Below are 16,247 nucleotides of genomic sequence, written 5' to 3'. Positions count from 1 at the left end.
CAGAGCAGGCACCAAAATGGTAATGGTTAGGATCATGTTGGGGCCAGAGGAAACGGGGCCAAAACGACCCGACCCGAGCCGAGCCGAAGCGAGCCAGTGGAAACACGCCCTAAGGATCCAGCACATATATGTGTTGAAAAATACACACTCTATTCAACAGTGATACAGTAGTTTACATCCATCAGGTCACTGACAAATCAGTGAAAGGGAGAGCAACCTGGGTCACAAGGGAAGAGAAACTTTGTGAGATGGAGAGCCCCCCCCCCCCCTCAACAAACATACGCTAAACAAATACCTCAGGAGTGTTTGATTTACTGTTTGGGCATTCTTTGGACTTATTTATTCATTTATTTGTGCCCAGCACTGTAAATCAATCTCTCCTTTGTGTATTTGAAGGGGATTTATTATTTTGATCCAGTCAGCACCAGGCAGGAGTCAAACTAGGAGTTTGCTTTTCTTCTAGATTACTCAAGTTGCACTTGATTTCATGAGAGAAATGGGTGCAGGGAAAGAAACTCAACAGCCTGTCTGGGCAAACACAGAATCAAGCACTTCAAACAGAAAAAAACAGAAAGAAAATCTACAGTAGTTTGACCCGGTCTGAGACAAAGACGACACAGGATGCTTCAAGGCAGGGTTAAGTTACAGCATTATGGTTGGTAAAAGAGGAGCATTCCTATGTTTCTAGAAGTGAGCGTTTGATTCATGCTGCCCAACACACCAGGCTGGTGGAGTCTGTATCACATCTATGATACTGTATATATGCAAGGCGAGCTGAATCAAACGTATATGAATGAGTGTGGGGCTTCTGTAGATGATGCAGCACTAGCGAAAGAAACCACTCAATGAAAACTAGTTAGCTATTTTGCTCACCCTGCTCCAGTAATCCCTCAATAGGTATTACGCTGAAATGTCAGATGTTCCTAATGTGAATCCATATAGAAGCAGCACCAGAACATCTCACATTATCTCTGAACTCATCTGGCCATTATAGCAGCGTAGCTCTTCCCCTGTCTAACGCTGGTAAGTGCTTCTTTGTGATACATAATACTTTATCTCAAGGTTTGTCGGAGTGGTCTCAGCTGTGTGTGGGACCACTCTGCTGCCAGTGGATCATTATTGTCTTTTCTCCTCTCACTTGTCCTCCCACTGCTCCTTCTGATGCTCTGTTGGCGGCTCTCTCGCTCAACTTTCCTTTTTTTTTCTTTTTAAAAAATCATTATCATCATGGTTACCATGTCTCCTCTAATTTACCGTCACAGCACCCTTCCTCCCTCTCTTACCACACAAAGGAGTCAGCGCTATCTCCCATCCTGTATGCGTGCAATTCCAAAAATCTACAGTGACACAAGTGGAACGTCTATTCCATCATCTGGATGAATAACCTTGACAACAGTAGCTCCAGTGCACACGGTGACTGATTTAAGTGGCAGATCAAATTACTAAGTATTATTTCGAATCAATATATTGATCTCTCAACATCAAATCAGAAGGCATTATTGATCCATTTAACAGCATTCAAATAGCTAAAGCTTGTGCTCAGATGAGAATCCATGAGCAATGCATTGTAACTCTTAATAAATGCGTGTTAGATATGTCACAAATGAAGATTTGAGCAGGAAATAGTAATGATAAAGCTATTGTAAAACCTCATTTGAGCATAAACTTTTATATTTAACGATTGTCAGAAGAAATCCTGGTATTTTCTAAATCTAGTAATGTGAGAACTGAAAGCCTTAATCTTAATATCTCACAAAAAGAAAGTGTAAAAAAAACTTTAAAAATGTGTATCCCATGATCTGTTGCACTGCAAAAAATAAAATACAGCTAAAATGTATCCATACTTGACTTAAAAAATGTCTTCAATGACAGTTAACATCTTTGATGAGAAAAAAAGGTTGAGAAAGGCCAGATTAATCATTATGTGTGAGTGACGGCGCGAGCTTCAGTGCAGGAAGAGAGAAAAAGAACATTTGTTGAAGCCACAAATGAAACATACAGTATCATGTCAAAATGTATCCATACGCTAAATGCTGCATCGATTTTTCACTTCCAGCTTTTTACAAATCCAGGCTGTCTGAATCGATCATACATATTAAGTCCAGCCCATCTGGGTGCTTCCGTAAATCTTTCTATCCCCACCTATTAGACCCACTCACCTTCAATCCTTCAAACTCCATTGGTTCCTGATGAAATCTGGGTAACTGGACATCTAGCGCGACAGGTATATTTATCCGTCAGGTACAAAGAGTGTGCGTTTATGCCTGACTGCAAGCTCTTCTGTGTGTGTGTGTGTATGTGTGCGTGCGTGCGTGTGTGTGTGCGTGCGCGTGCGTGCGTTTGTGCCTGTGGGCGCGCGTATGTGTGTGTGAGCAAATGTAATTGGTCTTCTCGCCGTGGCACGTGGCGTGATGTACGGCTAACCTTCGTGCTATCTCTCATCTCCCTGTGAGACCTGAGTGTCTACTTGGACAGGAGCCACAGGATAGATGGGCAGCTCGCTACTGCTTGGTAATTGATTTTGCTGGCGTGCTGGCCTTGCTTCCATGTCCCACCTCCCACAACCAATTATAACCACTTCCAGCTTCCTTGGATTGGGGGAGGATTGGGAGGGAAGATTGCTTTTGGACTCTGGATAGCAATCATTGGACTGTTCCTGTCTTATTGTCAATTTAACTAGGTTTTTTTTTTTAACCATCTTTTTCAAGCTATTTCACTGTAATTTCCCCACTATTACAGCTTTGAGATTATTTCAATTGCATCATGTTTAAATTTCTTGTGAGGCCTTCATCTCAAACTTTTGTTTTTTCGGTTTACTGGTGATCTGAGGAGCCCTTTTGAACTGCACTAACCTGCAAGAAAAGTGCCATAAAGTTTTATCGTGTAATTCTGATGTCAAAAGGTATTGTTTGAGGGCAATATTTGAGGTCTCTCACATACATGATAAATTAAAGTCAATAAATTGTGGTCTTGAAAATAAAATAAATTGTCTTTCTCATAAATGTGCATGTGTGTAACTTACATCAGCTGAGTGTTTCCAAAGTTTGTTTTCCTATCTCTGGGTTCCTACCTCGCACATTCTTCTCTTGCTCCTCCTCGTCATCCTCCACGTCCTCTTCCTCCTCCACTTCCTGTTGATGTTGCTCTCCTTCTTCCCCATCTAACTCTTCCTCCTCCTCCTCCTCCTCCACCTCCTCCTCCTCTTCCTCCTCCTCCTCCTCTTCCTCATCTTCTCTCATGAGGGGTGAGGTGAGGGTAATCTTCAGTGTGAGTTTGGGCTCTGTTGTAGTTTGTACCAAGATGGCCGCCTCAGGTAAGGAGCTTGAGACCACATATTTCTCTTCTGTCAGCTTCTGTCATGTGACCAACAGACATAACAGGGTGGTAAGAGGTCAAGGTTGCAATATGACGCCGTTCAGATGAAAACGCTGAAGCAAAACATACATGACCCTGCTGCTGCCTCCAGACCCCCAGTTATTAACCGTTACACAAACTCAAAAGTGGAAGATAGCTGTCACATCATCAAATGATTAAAACGTCATGAAGAACTGTTAGATGCTGGGCTTCATGGAGGAATTGTGTTTTTGAACAGATTTCACCATAAAGTGTCATTCTTCTGAGATCAAAATCTTAGCAATGAAATATCAAAAATGTGATAAAAATGTGAGTTACTCCAAACAAAAAAATGGATTTCTTTATTCAATAATCTCCAATGGTTACACTATAGTCACACTTATCATCACTGATCATCTTTGATTTCTATGCCATTACTCAAGAGCGTATAATGTTACTGCTGGAGCAATAAAGCTCATGAAGGCATATTAACACCTAAAAATGAGTGGAAATATTACATGACTTTTATGTTTAAACATGAAGAGAATTTTTCCTCTTTTGTCTGAATTTTTAGTTAGCGGTCAAATGGTTTGTTGTTTCACACAAGGGAAAGTGATAGGCAGGATTTCATCCATATTGATAGCAATGATGTTCATCGGTCTGATTCTTCATTGATTCCCTTCTCTATGATTCCTGATCAATTTTCAATGCATAAAAAAAAAGAGTGTGAATCCACAGATTGTATAATCTTTGAGTCCGATCACAATACACAGATAAAATGAATGTCTACAGATAATACTTGTAAAATAAAATGAATTGCTCCTGAACTTTTCCTTTCCCGCAGCATACACCCATCACATCAATGTCTTGCAATGAGAGACTATCATATTTAATAAAAAGAAGCATATGATGTCATTTCTTAGAGTTAATGATAAATCTGGTTCTCGATTCCCATCCACACACATGAACGCTGTCAGCTACCCTTACATGGTGTGTATCTTTATGCTAATTACCTAGCAAGCATGTCAAACTGTAAATCAAACACAAATTATGCACATACTCAGGTGGGTGAGAAAAATGTATCTTTCAGTGCACATTTCATGACTCCCCAGATGGATTTTCATACTGTTCTCTGAAACATTCATGCATTATGCCCAATGATGTTTAGGCTTTTATATTTCTCAACAGCACATCCATTTGTAAAATTGCATGTTTTTATGTGTATTACACTTCCTTCAGAACACATTCTAAAGGCTTGTATCACCACTGACCTTTGTACTCTGGATTAAGTTGAACTGATGATGATGGATTCATGCAGCTATTGTTGCTACTCACATACATGCATTTAAAAACTCAAGCTAAAACACAGCAACAACTAAAAATATCTCCTCTTGTGGTTCTATGCCTCCGCCAAGCAGTCCAGTCACAGTTTGCGTCCATGTTTGTTCAGATTTATATAATGTAATGTATTTAGCGCAGTGCTTCAAGTATTATTCGTGAAGTGGAACGCATCATTATTCACTCCAGGGTTACTAAGAAGGGATTGAATGACGGCTCGAAAAGCAGAACATTATGATGACACATTCAAGCCGACCTTGGACGTTTAGGTCTGGTCATGGCTTGCACCTCTGTGCATACAACAAAAAAAGCTTCATTCTCCCATCAAGGCATTTAATTAAATTGAGACAAATCAACATGAACCCACAGGCTAAACAGATACACTGAGAAACCTACAAAAGTATCTAAGTCATGCCTTCCAAGGTTGAATTGACGGAGGAGGGGATCTGCACAGTGTGTCACACAGTAGGAGCATCTTGTGTCTTTCAAGTGCACATACAGAATGTGTGTGGTTTCTTCTGTAGTGCATTGCTATAGCTCTAGTTACAATGTGTATATACTGTATGTGTGCATGCATTATTCATGTTGCAGGGTTATAAAATCTGATAACACACACAGAGACACAGACACACACAAAAGCGCGCACACATATACACACACAGAGACACACACAAGTAAGGTCCTCACAAGTCCCATTAGCTATTTCAAGACTTCAGCACTGGAGTGAGTGTAAAGCTTGGGGTCGTACTTACAAATGCAGAAATTAAAGTTCGGGTTAGAGTGAGGAAGTAATGCAAGTCCCTTTAAGTGTCAAAAAACAAGTGACTGCGTGTGCGTGTGTGTGTGTGTGTGTGTGTGTGTGTGCGCGCGCGCATCCTTGCATTGCTATAGCTCGAGTTACAATGTGTATATACTGTATGTGTGCATGCATTATTTATGTTGAAGGGTTATAAAATCTGCTAACACACACACACACACACAAGTAAGGTCCTCACAAGTTCCATTAGCTATTTCAAGACTTCAGCACTGGAGTGAGTGTTAAGTTTGGGGTTGTAGTCACAAATGCAGAAATTAAAGTTCGGATTAGAGTGAGGAAGTAATGCAAGTCCCTTTAAGTGTCAAAAAACAAGTGAGTGACTGCATGTCTGTGTGTGTGTGTGTGTGTGGGTGGGTGTTTGTGACACTGTGTAAGTGAGCAGAGAGTCGCCGAGGACCCATCTATATTCCATTTGGCTCTGATGAGAAAATCAGAATCTCAAGTCACTGGGCTGAGACAGGAGATTACCTCGCTGCCTGACACACACACACACACACACACACACACACACACACACACACACACACACACACACACACACACACACACACACACACACACACACACAGTTTTCCTGTCATTCTCTCTCTCACTTCATGTAACTAAAGGGAATGAGATGAGGCAAGGGAGCAGAATTTATTTATTGAATAATTTCAGTCATAGCACAGCAGGTTGGAAAGATTTTACCACATCAGAATTTATTGCTTAATACTTTCCATTCCAACTGGATTTTGGTGAATGCCACACTTCACCTGGCTGCCAAAGTGCACAGCTTATAAACTACTCAGGGATTTTTAAAGGGGACATGAGCAAATGATTGACAGAAGAGGTACAATACAACTTCATTCCTCAATTATGAAACATGAAACGCAATCTCTGTGTGTGCTGCAAGTGTTAGTGTGTTTTAACTTCAGTGCATGTGTGTGTGTGTGTGTACAACTGTCAAGAGATTCACTGCTGTGCTATGACTTGTTAATGAGAGAAAGCAACACTGACAAAGTGACAAGAGTTTTAGTCACACATGACACACTAAACCACCTCTCACTTGATGGCATTGCTGTCCCAACAGCTAGTTCTGACAACTCTCACAAAGGTCCTCTCCACTTAAAACACCCTGAGTGTGGCTACATTCTAGCAGAGGCCATCCAAACCATAAAATCTTATCCAAAAACATGATTTGTTCAAATTTAAGGTGAGATTTTACAACAAAAACTGGAGCTTTGTTGGGTGAAATGTGACAGCTTGTAGCTGTCAAACTTGCAGATGTGTGCATATGAGCAGTAAGTTTTTTGATGATGTGTGAGAAAACACAAGACTGAAACCAAAAATACAGTGTTGTGGGTATGTAACCTCAGTCAGAAGCAAAGCTCTCATCTTAAACAACTGTAAATTATAGAACCTTGAGTACGCTTTGGCTGAATGGCTGACTGAGACACGTGAGAGGTAGAACAACACAAACACAGTCAAATACAGCCTAAAGAAAGAACCACCGTGTCCGAGTTAGAAAACCCAGCAGAGAGAAGTGGACCCAAAAACACAAGCAGCATAACAAACAGGTACATAGGATGAGGAGGCAAAGCAGTACGATATGCGTGACATCTAACTTAGTAGCATGTCTTGGCACGATCTGTGGTGGTTATTTAGTATCCAGAACTCCAGACAGGATGGTGGCAGATGTGTGTTTCGCAAAATAAATGTAAAATGTTGCAATATGTCCTCCTATAGTCATACGCAGCTGGTGAAATCGCTGCATGACAGCTGACAGGATGTGGTGGAAGCCTGCCTGAACTGTTTCCATGTGATTTAGTGTGTGTGTGTGTGTGTGTGTGTGTGTATGTATCTTACCTGTATCTGTGTGGGTAAATTGTGACAGACAGTGTCCAGCAGTGTCTGTGTGGGCTTGTCTCTACACATCAACACCAGCTCCAGGTCCATGTCACCTTTTATCAGGAGGCCTTTGGCCACCAGGCCGATTCTCATCACTCCACACAGCACTCCGGCACTGCTGGACTCCCTGCTTTTAAAGGGAAAAAAAAAACCAAAAAAACATTTCCAAGGTTACAAGCTTGCTTGGTAAATTAAGAGTTGTTGTGGATATAAACAAGAAAAAAAACCAAATCCCATTATCATCACTTGTTTTCCATTCTAATTCCTCACTCCATATTTTAACTAATAAATCACCCTGCAAGCAATCTGTTGCCAATTTGTTAAACATAATATCAAGTCTACCAACAACAAAAATTGCATTATAAATCAATAGTTTATATCAGTAAATAGCCGTGTAATTAACATGTTAAAGGCAAGTGCTAGTTGAGATTTCAAAATAAGATCTGACAAGGCAATTTAAGAACCAACTGAGAAGCAGTGAAGGCATACTACAAAGAGTCCTGGCGATAGAAGAGTCTGGAGCTACACGCTTCTGCTGCCTGAGGGTCCTTCCTCAATTGCATCCACCAAACTGACTGGAATTACATGTTTAAGGGATGCTAATCTCAGTAGCTCACTCTAGTTTGAGTCAGAATGTTGCAAATTCCAAGTTGTTAAGAATTTTGCCTTAATTTGCTTCACGTCATTGTAAATTCTTCACTTTAGACTAGTTTTGACTGGTGAAAAAGAGAAATAACAATACGAGGCACCACTTCTCAGCTCACCTGTAGCTGTTACTAGGGTCCTCCACTTGTTCTCCAGGCTCATCGCCAGGGTCCTCCTCCTCTGTGCTCTCTGGCGGATGGCTGTCCTCCTGGCTGTGGATGTCTCCGTCGGTTTGATCCAGCCAGTCAGAGACGTGTTTGAGAGCACATTCGACGGTGGACACCAGTGTCTGAACTGTCTCCAGGTCATTTGAGGATGGGTAGATGGTGGAGTGTTTTGCCATAACGTGGCGGTCATCATTGCTGAAGGAGCGGAAGGACCTCTGAAGGTTAAAAGGAGTAGAGAAACAAAAGAGTTAGAAATGAAATACAATTTTTTTTTCTCACATGAAACCGGAAAACACTCATGGGGACACATTCATACGCAAACACACTCCTGCTCTTTGTCCACAGGAAGGGCATCGTTTGAGTGTATTCAACAGCACACTGTGCTTCCATCCATCAAAACAAGCGTATGTAAAAATGGCTTTTTGTGTGTGCAGGGGTGTGTATTGCTTTCATTCATTCGTCCCTTTTATGGGAGAGAAATCCATTTTCAACTCAGTGACAGCTCCTATTTAATGGTGCTGACCCTGGTGCACATGCGTGCTCATGCACACGTGTGCTCATGCACACGCAGCCAGCAGAAATTCATCTGACCACCATCCTCATATAATTTCCACCTGTCCTAATTCAATCAGATGTTCTCGCGCTGGGAATTCAAGTGGGCTCTTCAGTTTATTTCATTTGCTGGATATATAACGTGAAGAACCATGAGTGGAGGTGACAAGGTTGGAGACATCAGGCAGTAGCGCAAACAGACAGAAATATAAAAGGGAGAAGACAACAAATAGAGATGTAGATAAGGATGCAATATTAAAAAAGGGTGGTGGGATCTTCATCCCACCACCCTTGCAGTGCAGGGTGTGAATGTAAAGATGGCTGCAACTGTGAGAAACGAAGGAGAGAGCACGTCTATCTCTGGGCGTCTGGGTGTTTGTGAGTTTCAGAGGAGGATTGTTAATACAATGGTAGTGAAATCTGATCACTCAACATTAACTAATCTAATTTCAATGTAGAACTGACACAGCAGGGAACTTCATTTGCTTTGTGAGGCACAGATGTTAGCGTAACCCTGCAAGTGTAATTATACTGAGTCATTATCTATTATCACTGCAGTACACATAATATAAATACTCCAGAGCAACTCTGTGATTAATAGTAGAAATGAGCTTCAACAGGTAATTAATATTGCAATCTACCGATTCACACACACTCACGCACTGATAGTAGACATTATTTGAAGGAACCAACCTACTCATCAGTAACTTAAGTGTCAGTATCTTGCTTAAACAAGGTCATGGGGGGGGGGGGGTGGAACCAGCAACCCTCTGGTTGCTAAACAGACAAATTACATTTTTAAAGACAGAATTAAATTATGAGGACATAGTAAGTTTAATTACAACATCTATAAAAATGTATCACAATAGAAAAGTGATTTTCAAGGGACAACCACAATCTATAAAATTCTTATTAACCTGAATTTGAATGACTGCAGCTTTTATGTTGCTAATCTTCAATCCTTTTTTCTCTGCCTCAATCACTTTGTTTCCTTTCATCACTTCCATTTTGTTTTCTTTTGTTTTGTTTTCTATGCAGATATCATATCTGAGAAAAACAATTAAGATTACGAGTTGTGATGTGTTTTATATTACCACTTGGGTAACCTGAATCTGAAGGAAGAGGTTCCATTTTAATCATTGCAGGTTATCTCACTATGCTGAAGAGCCTGAGGTGAATAACCCAGTTCAACGGGGAGGAAGAGGAGGAGACTGCTCTCGACAAGCTGCAAAATAAACCCGCTTATCTCCCAGACACACATTTCCCTTCCTTTACTTCACACACTCGCGTGCACACACACACACACACACACACACACACGTCTACTGACAGAGAACCACACAGCATGCACGCCAACTCCCCACCTGACACACACTCGCACACACATACACATACATACATAAACCTGCTCACAGGACAGGCCAGATGACCTTTTTGGAGTGGTGCGGACAGTCTAGCTTGAGTGCTGCTATCAATCCACTTAAAATCCAAGGACCACCTGCACGCACACATATGCGTTTCATCCCATTCCTAATTGAACTGGTGACATTCTCTTTCACTTGAGAGGGAGAGATAAAGCCATTAACAGAATGTAGGACGAGTGCTGCACAATAGCAACAGCCTCTACAGCTCAGTATGGAGAGTGTGGCACAAGCATTTGGCAGGGTTTGATGCTTCATTCCCCCCTGGGACTCGGCTGTGATTCTCCAACAAATTGGCACAGCAAACTGGAAGGACACGGGGGTGAATTTAGGTAACTCGAGAGGATATTATAAAACTATAAAATCTTGCTTCACTTATATCACAAAGGACACGCACGGCTTTATGTGACATTTCAAGGAAATCAGTGGTGTGGTGCACCTTTAAATGCTGTTTTCAATAGATTTTCATTGATCCTGAGTAGTCTGTCAAGAACTGTTTATCCCTTTTAGGGCACAATGACAAATGCAGAACGGGAAAATAGTTGCAGAAATGATTAATTGACTGACAGAAAATTGAAAAAAAAGAAAAAGAAAAAGGTATATTTCTGGCTTTTTTCTTGGTTTTCTTAAGGTTTGGGCCTGTTGAGAAAAAAAAGCAATGCCCCTACTGAAAGTCAAGTGAATTGTATTTAATTTAATTTAATTCTATATATGGCGCCATATCACTACAGAAGCCATATAAAGGTCACTTTTCCTTTAGAACAGGTCTTGTTCATTTCTTAAACAAAGTAATTAGGATTATGTTACTGACCTGGGACAGCAATAACACAAACATGGGACCCTCCTGCTGTGAGGCAACAGTGCTAAACAATATGCCACAGTGATGGAATCTCTTCAAACTGTCTCCACGTTCTCACAAGTGTTCACATTGTGTCACTGGTTCTGGCACATTAGAAAACTGTTAACTAAGGTCAGCTAAGCATTAGTAATGCTAAGGTCTGATTTTTGAATTCTGATTTCCATCTTGAAGCAGATCCAGGATGTGGCACCCAGCCTAGAAAAGCCCCATGGCCAAACTAACATTAATTTTCGACGATGGTGACCGATTGGTGACTTTAGCCCACGATGTGCACACAACTGTTACAAAAATCAAATGTGGCACACTCGCTCTGTCAGTATGACCCTGACACATTTCTGCCAGCTTTGGTCCACCAGCAGTTCTTTTTCTTTTTCACCAAAAGCTGCTTTTTTGCCATTCGGGTCTAAACTTGGTCCGTTTCTGCAGGAAGATGAATATCAGTTAAAGAACTTCTGAACATGGTGATATTCATTTCATTTGTTCTGTATCAGCCCTAAGAATAATGAATCTAATTCAGAAATGAAGATTGACACACAAAAAAACTCTGCATAATAAATATATTATTATATTATTATATATATATGGAAAAATCTGTTAGCAATTATTATTTCCCAGCATTACTTGGAGGTGTGTGAATGTGTGTAATGCTGTGTGTGTATTTATACTCGTGAGCCTACTCAGACAAGTGTTTATCAGATCAACAGTTGCAAATTTGATGAGCCGTTGCAAATGGGAGCTTCGGCAGCCATAAACCACACTGTGGAAAACTGTTAATGTATCTACGAGTGTGTCTGTATTACTCAACCATCGGGGGAGTTGTTACCCAGACGCTCTGATCACCATGTAAATAAGAGCCATTATGGAGGACTCCCTGACAAGAATTGACCCCTTAGGCCAACACCAGCCCAGATAATGTTGCAGACATCTAGAAAAATGAAACCGTGAGTAATCGGGAGTCAGATAAAATGGATTTAGCAGTTTTTGCTGATTGGAGAGAAAGGTTGTTTAAAAAAATTCATCGCTGCAGCATTTTTCAAGAGTACATTTCTTAATGATTATTTTTATCCACTGACATAAAAGTCTTGTATGGCAATAATAAACTCTCACAAGGACTCTCTCAACCCATTTGTCCTTGAGCCCCTGACCTACACCTGAACCTGGGGCTCTTCTATCTTAAGTGTGTGTGTGTGTGTGTGTGTGTGTGTGTGTGTGTGTGTGTGTGTGTGTGTGTGAACTTGAAAGCAGAATAAATCATATAACGTTAAAGTCCTTTAACAACCCTCAGTGTCACCAAAATAGAGCTAGACTATTTGTAATTTCAGCACATTCACCTTAACGTGATCCTTGGAGGAGAAAATGAAGTTCCTACATCTTTTAGAGCCAAACTTATTGCTGCTCTGTCTCCAGATTCAATGAATCATGAATCAGATTAAACGGCTAATGGCTGCAGAAGATGCAAGATGGTTAAATCACTACAACAAAGTCGGTGAGGCATAAACACAAGCTGTTCACAGGACAGGTTGTAAGCAAGCTGACACTTTACCCCCAAGTACTACAGAAGTACTTGGGGGTAAAGTGACTGCTCATTTGTGCAATCACACTTGTTTTCAGTGTTTCCAGATATTAGCAGTGAGAAAAATATTTGTATTATGATCGTTAAATGAAGAAAAATGGTCAATAAAAAAATTGGTCAATTCCTGAACATGTCTCTTGATAAGTGCCAATACTCTTCCTACTCAGGATGTACTACGAATGCCAAAATAATGTTTTAGTTAAGTAACTAGAATAAACCATAACAATTTTCCTGATTTATTCCTTAAACTTCTTATCCTGTACATGGTCACGAGGAGCTGAAGTCAATCCCATCTGACATTGAATGACATTGAGAGAAAGGTGTTGTACTTACTGGACAGCTCGCCAATCAATCTGTTATGTACAGGAGGAGACAGGGGAACCATGCAAACACCACACAGAAATGTTCCGTACATGTACGCCATGCATTAAGTTGATAAATAGTGTGTGGTAAACATTTCTAAAGCTAACAGTGCAACACAAGCTAAATCTTGTGTGTGCGTTGATGCCCAATCTGGATTTATCATGAAATCTAAAGCAGCAGTAAAGCATACAAGAGCAAAAACACTGTTGCCTGAGATTCTTCCCACCTACAAAGGAATCGGAAATCACAAGTGTACACATACGACTGCTCCATGCCAGCTGTCCACTAGCCAGCAGCACACACTGAGCAAGTGTATCTATATATACAGCAATATGCCATTGTTGCATAGTGATTTTAGACCACACAGACACAGACACACACACACACACAGACACACACACACACACACACACACACACACACACACACACACACACACACTTCCCAATTACACTCTGCTTCACGCTCCAGTGCGGCCAACTGGCTGGCAGGTCAATGTTACATAACCAAGTTACACAGTATTTACAGCCGCCTGTGTACAAATGTGCATACACGCATGAATATATATATATAGTATGTTCAATTAATACACACACCAAACATGAAAATTATGAATATGAAAAGCACACACTCAATTACACACACACACACACACACACACACACACCAACCACCGCCCTTTCTGTCCTTAATGCCCTGCAGTAAAACCATGTCAGTCAAGGTGTCAGGGTTAGACACGCACCATAGAAGCAGCACTTTCCTCTCCTAAGCTGCCCGTCTCTTTCCTGTCTCCACTTGTCTATCTGCTATAAATGACATGACCTGATGCCAAGGACAAGACATGCGAGGGCAATACATGCTGCAACTGTCTTGTTGGAGTTCCATCTTAACAAACAAATCTCTCAATTAGCTACTTATGAACACTGAACTGTGTGGGGCTTGAAAGGGTGCATGTGTGCCTTTACTCTTAATAAGTTATGTGGTTAAAGTGCATGTTGAGTGCTTAGATAACAGTGTGCACACAGTCCTGGGTATTGTGAGGAAACAATGAAAGCGGAAGGAGAGATGAAGACGAGGAAGGAAAAGAGACAAAAACGTGAGCAGAGAGGTTGACAGGTGAAGACACAAGAAGATAAACTGAATTTTTTTTTACATTTTTAGCCTGGTGCAGTAAATAGAAATTTTACTGGAGATGTTACCACAGACCAACACATCCTAACAGTAAAACTTCACTAAAACCTAGAAAAACAAGCCATAAATAAATAGTGTGGAAATCTATTTCAGAGGTGGTGTTTGAGAAAATGTATCAGCTTTTTATCCCAACTTCAAAAACCCGGTTAGAGTCAGAATAGGAGAGAACATTTCAAAACACATCAAAAATTAGAGGTGATGGGACACGCAACACTAAAAAGAGAAATAAAAGGACAATTCTAAGCCTTCTCTGTAACATCCAGGAGCCTGGGGGGGATTGCATTAAAAATTCATCATGTGATTTATCTGCACTCTGCTTGGCAGGCCGACCTGCCACACTTTGCTATCCTGCTTTATTGTGCACTCTCTTTCAATGTCTTCCAAATGATCACTGGCACGCATGCGCACAAGCACACGCACACGCGCACACACACACTACAGCAGGGAACTCATCCGCCATGATATGTAACCACGCTCATTGCAGCGTGACATAGAACATGCGGCAAAAAAAAAAAAGAAACGACACAAGCTAACCACGTCGTGATGCAAAATCATGGGATAAAAACTGAGTCCAGGAAATATCAATATTAATATATTGAAGTCTGTTGTCATTAATCCAGCTTAAAAGCCAACCTTTCAAAACTGCAGTATCCACCTTACTTTGCACTAGAGGTAGAGCTATTTTTTACCTGTATCTTTTACTTTTATTAATGTATGGGTGTGGTTTAAAAGGTTTATGGTTCACCTATAATATATGACGATAGGACCACTAAAAGCAGATGAGCTGACCTTGCACTGCTTCTGGATACGCAATAATAGTTGGGACTATATGGGAAGGGAAATACCGGAACTCAATAAAATAAACATAAGAACAAAACATACGGATATGGTACAAGAGCTTTTTTTGAACAAAAGCTTTTAAAAATAAACATGGTACTTCCCTTAAAAGTAAGGCCTGATGATGTTACAGAAGCAATATGGCTACTGTGGAGGAAGAAGAAGGCTCTTTGTCTTCCGTGACTCAAAGGTAGATGGAAATGCTCTTGAAAAAAAAAGGTTTCAAGAGAATATGGCAGATAATGGAACAGTAACAAAAACACTAAATAAAAAAAGGATTCCTTCTAAAATGGATGTGTGAAATGAGAGAAACAAACTTGGCCGATGATATGCAGCTGGTTAGCCGCTAAAAATCAGCTAGCACAATAACACAACATCAACGTTAGATGTAGTTCTGAGTGAAATGACATCACATGAACCAACCTGACTGAACATAACACATTTAACACATTACCAGCTGGGAACAAGATTTCCTCCAGTGTAGTGCATCCAATTAATCAGGAAGGCCAGCCGATTAATAATGAAGACAACAACTCCCATGATTCTACACAACATAATCAAACTACATCCATCTAAGCGTGTTGATAGCAGCAATTGCAGAGAAGGATGGCAGATGGCTGTTATATAATACCTTTATCATGATGGAGATGGTTTTTGGGGATCTGATATAGTAAAACTATTTAATAATAAGTCAAACGGAATTATTACTGACAGCATTAAAAAATAATCATCTGCATACAATCCCCAAATTTCTCAAAAAAGAAACAATTTTATGAATGAAAAATAAGTTCTAGGGCAGTGTCTTCTTCTCATTTCTTGAAAATCTTTAATTTTTCGAAGCAGATCAGTGCAGCAGCCGATGCTGATATTCCAATAATCGGACTATCACTGATGGCAAGTGGTAGTGAAATCCCTAAATTGTTAAAACTTTCTGCTTGGTGAGTTTTGCAGCAGTTCCTCCAGAAAATAGGGAGTGAACTAATGAGTCTGAAATACAAGAACCAAGCTGTGCAACAAGCTAGACAGATTGTGTGGGTGTGCACGTGCATGTGTGCTTATTTGTGTATGTATGTATGCATATACTGTATATGTGTGTGTGTGTGTGTGCGTATGTAGAGAGAGAGAGAGAGAGAGAGAGAGAAAGTGCAGAAAGATGGAACAAAGATTCCGACAAATGCTGCAATGTAGAGATGTCAGACGAAAGTCGACAAAGAAGCTGACAGGTGATGCGGTTTAGGTGGTGAAAACCTTGCCAAGGTCACCC

The 16,247-nt window shown here is 40.7% G+C and overlaps 1 protein-coding gene across 3 annotated transcripts in view; it reads right to left on the bottom strand.

Moving 5' to 3' along the window:
* Positions 1–16,247, bottom strand: part of strbp (spermatid perinuclear RNA binding protein) — an 80,159-nt gene that overhangs the window by 20,246 nt on the left and 43,666 nt on the right. For all 3 annotated transcript variants that reach the window (XM_086186820.1, XM_086186819.1, XM_086186821.1), the window contains exons 4-6: positions 8,140–8,402; positions 7,334–7,502; positions 3,071–3,353 (exon numbers count right to left, since the gene is read on the bottom strand). In XM_086186820.1, the coding sequence (XP_086042946.1) occupies positions 3,071–3,353; positions 7,334–7,502; positions 8,140–8,402 (715 nt within the window). The remainder of the gene's footprint in view (positions 1–3,070; positions 3,354–7,333; positions 7,503–8,139; positions 8,403–16,247) is intronic.

The sequence above is a fragment of the Aulostomus chinensis genome, chromosome 19 (assembly GCF_037954235.1).
Source record: "Aulostomus chinensis isolate RoL2024-O1b breed Wild chromosome 19, RoL_Achi_v1.0, whole genome shotgun sequence".
Lineage (NCBI taxonomy): Eukaryota > Metazoa > Chordata > Actinopteri > Syngnathiformes > Aulostomidae > Aulostomus > Aulostomus chinensis.
Note: the sequence above shows the minus strand (reverse complement) of the source record. Positions and strands in the feature narration are given on the sequence as shown.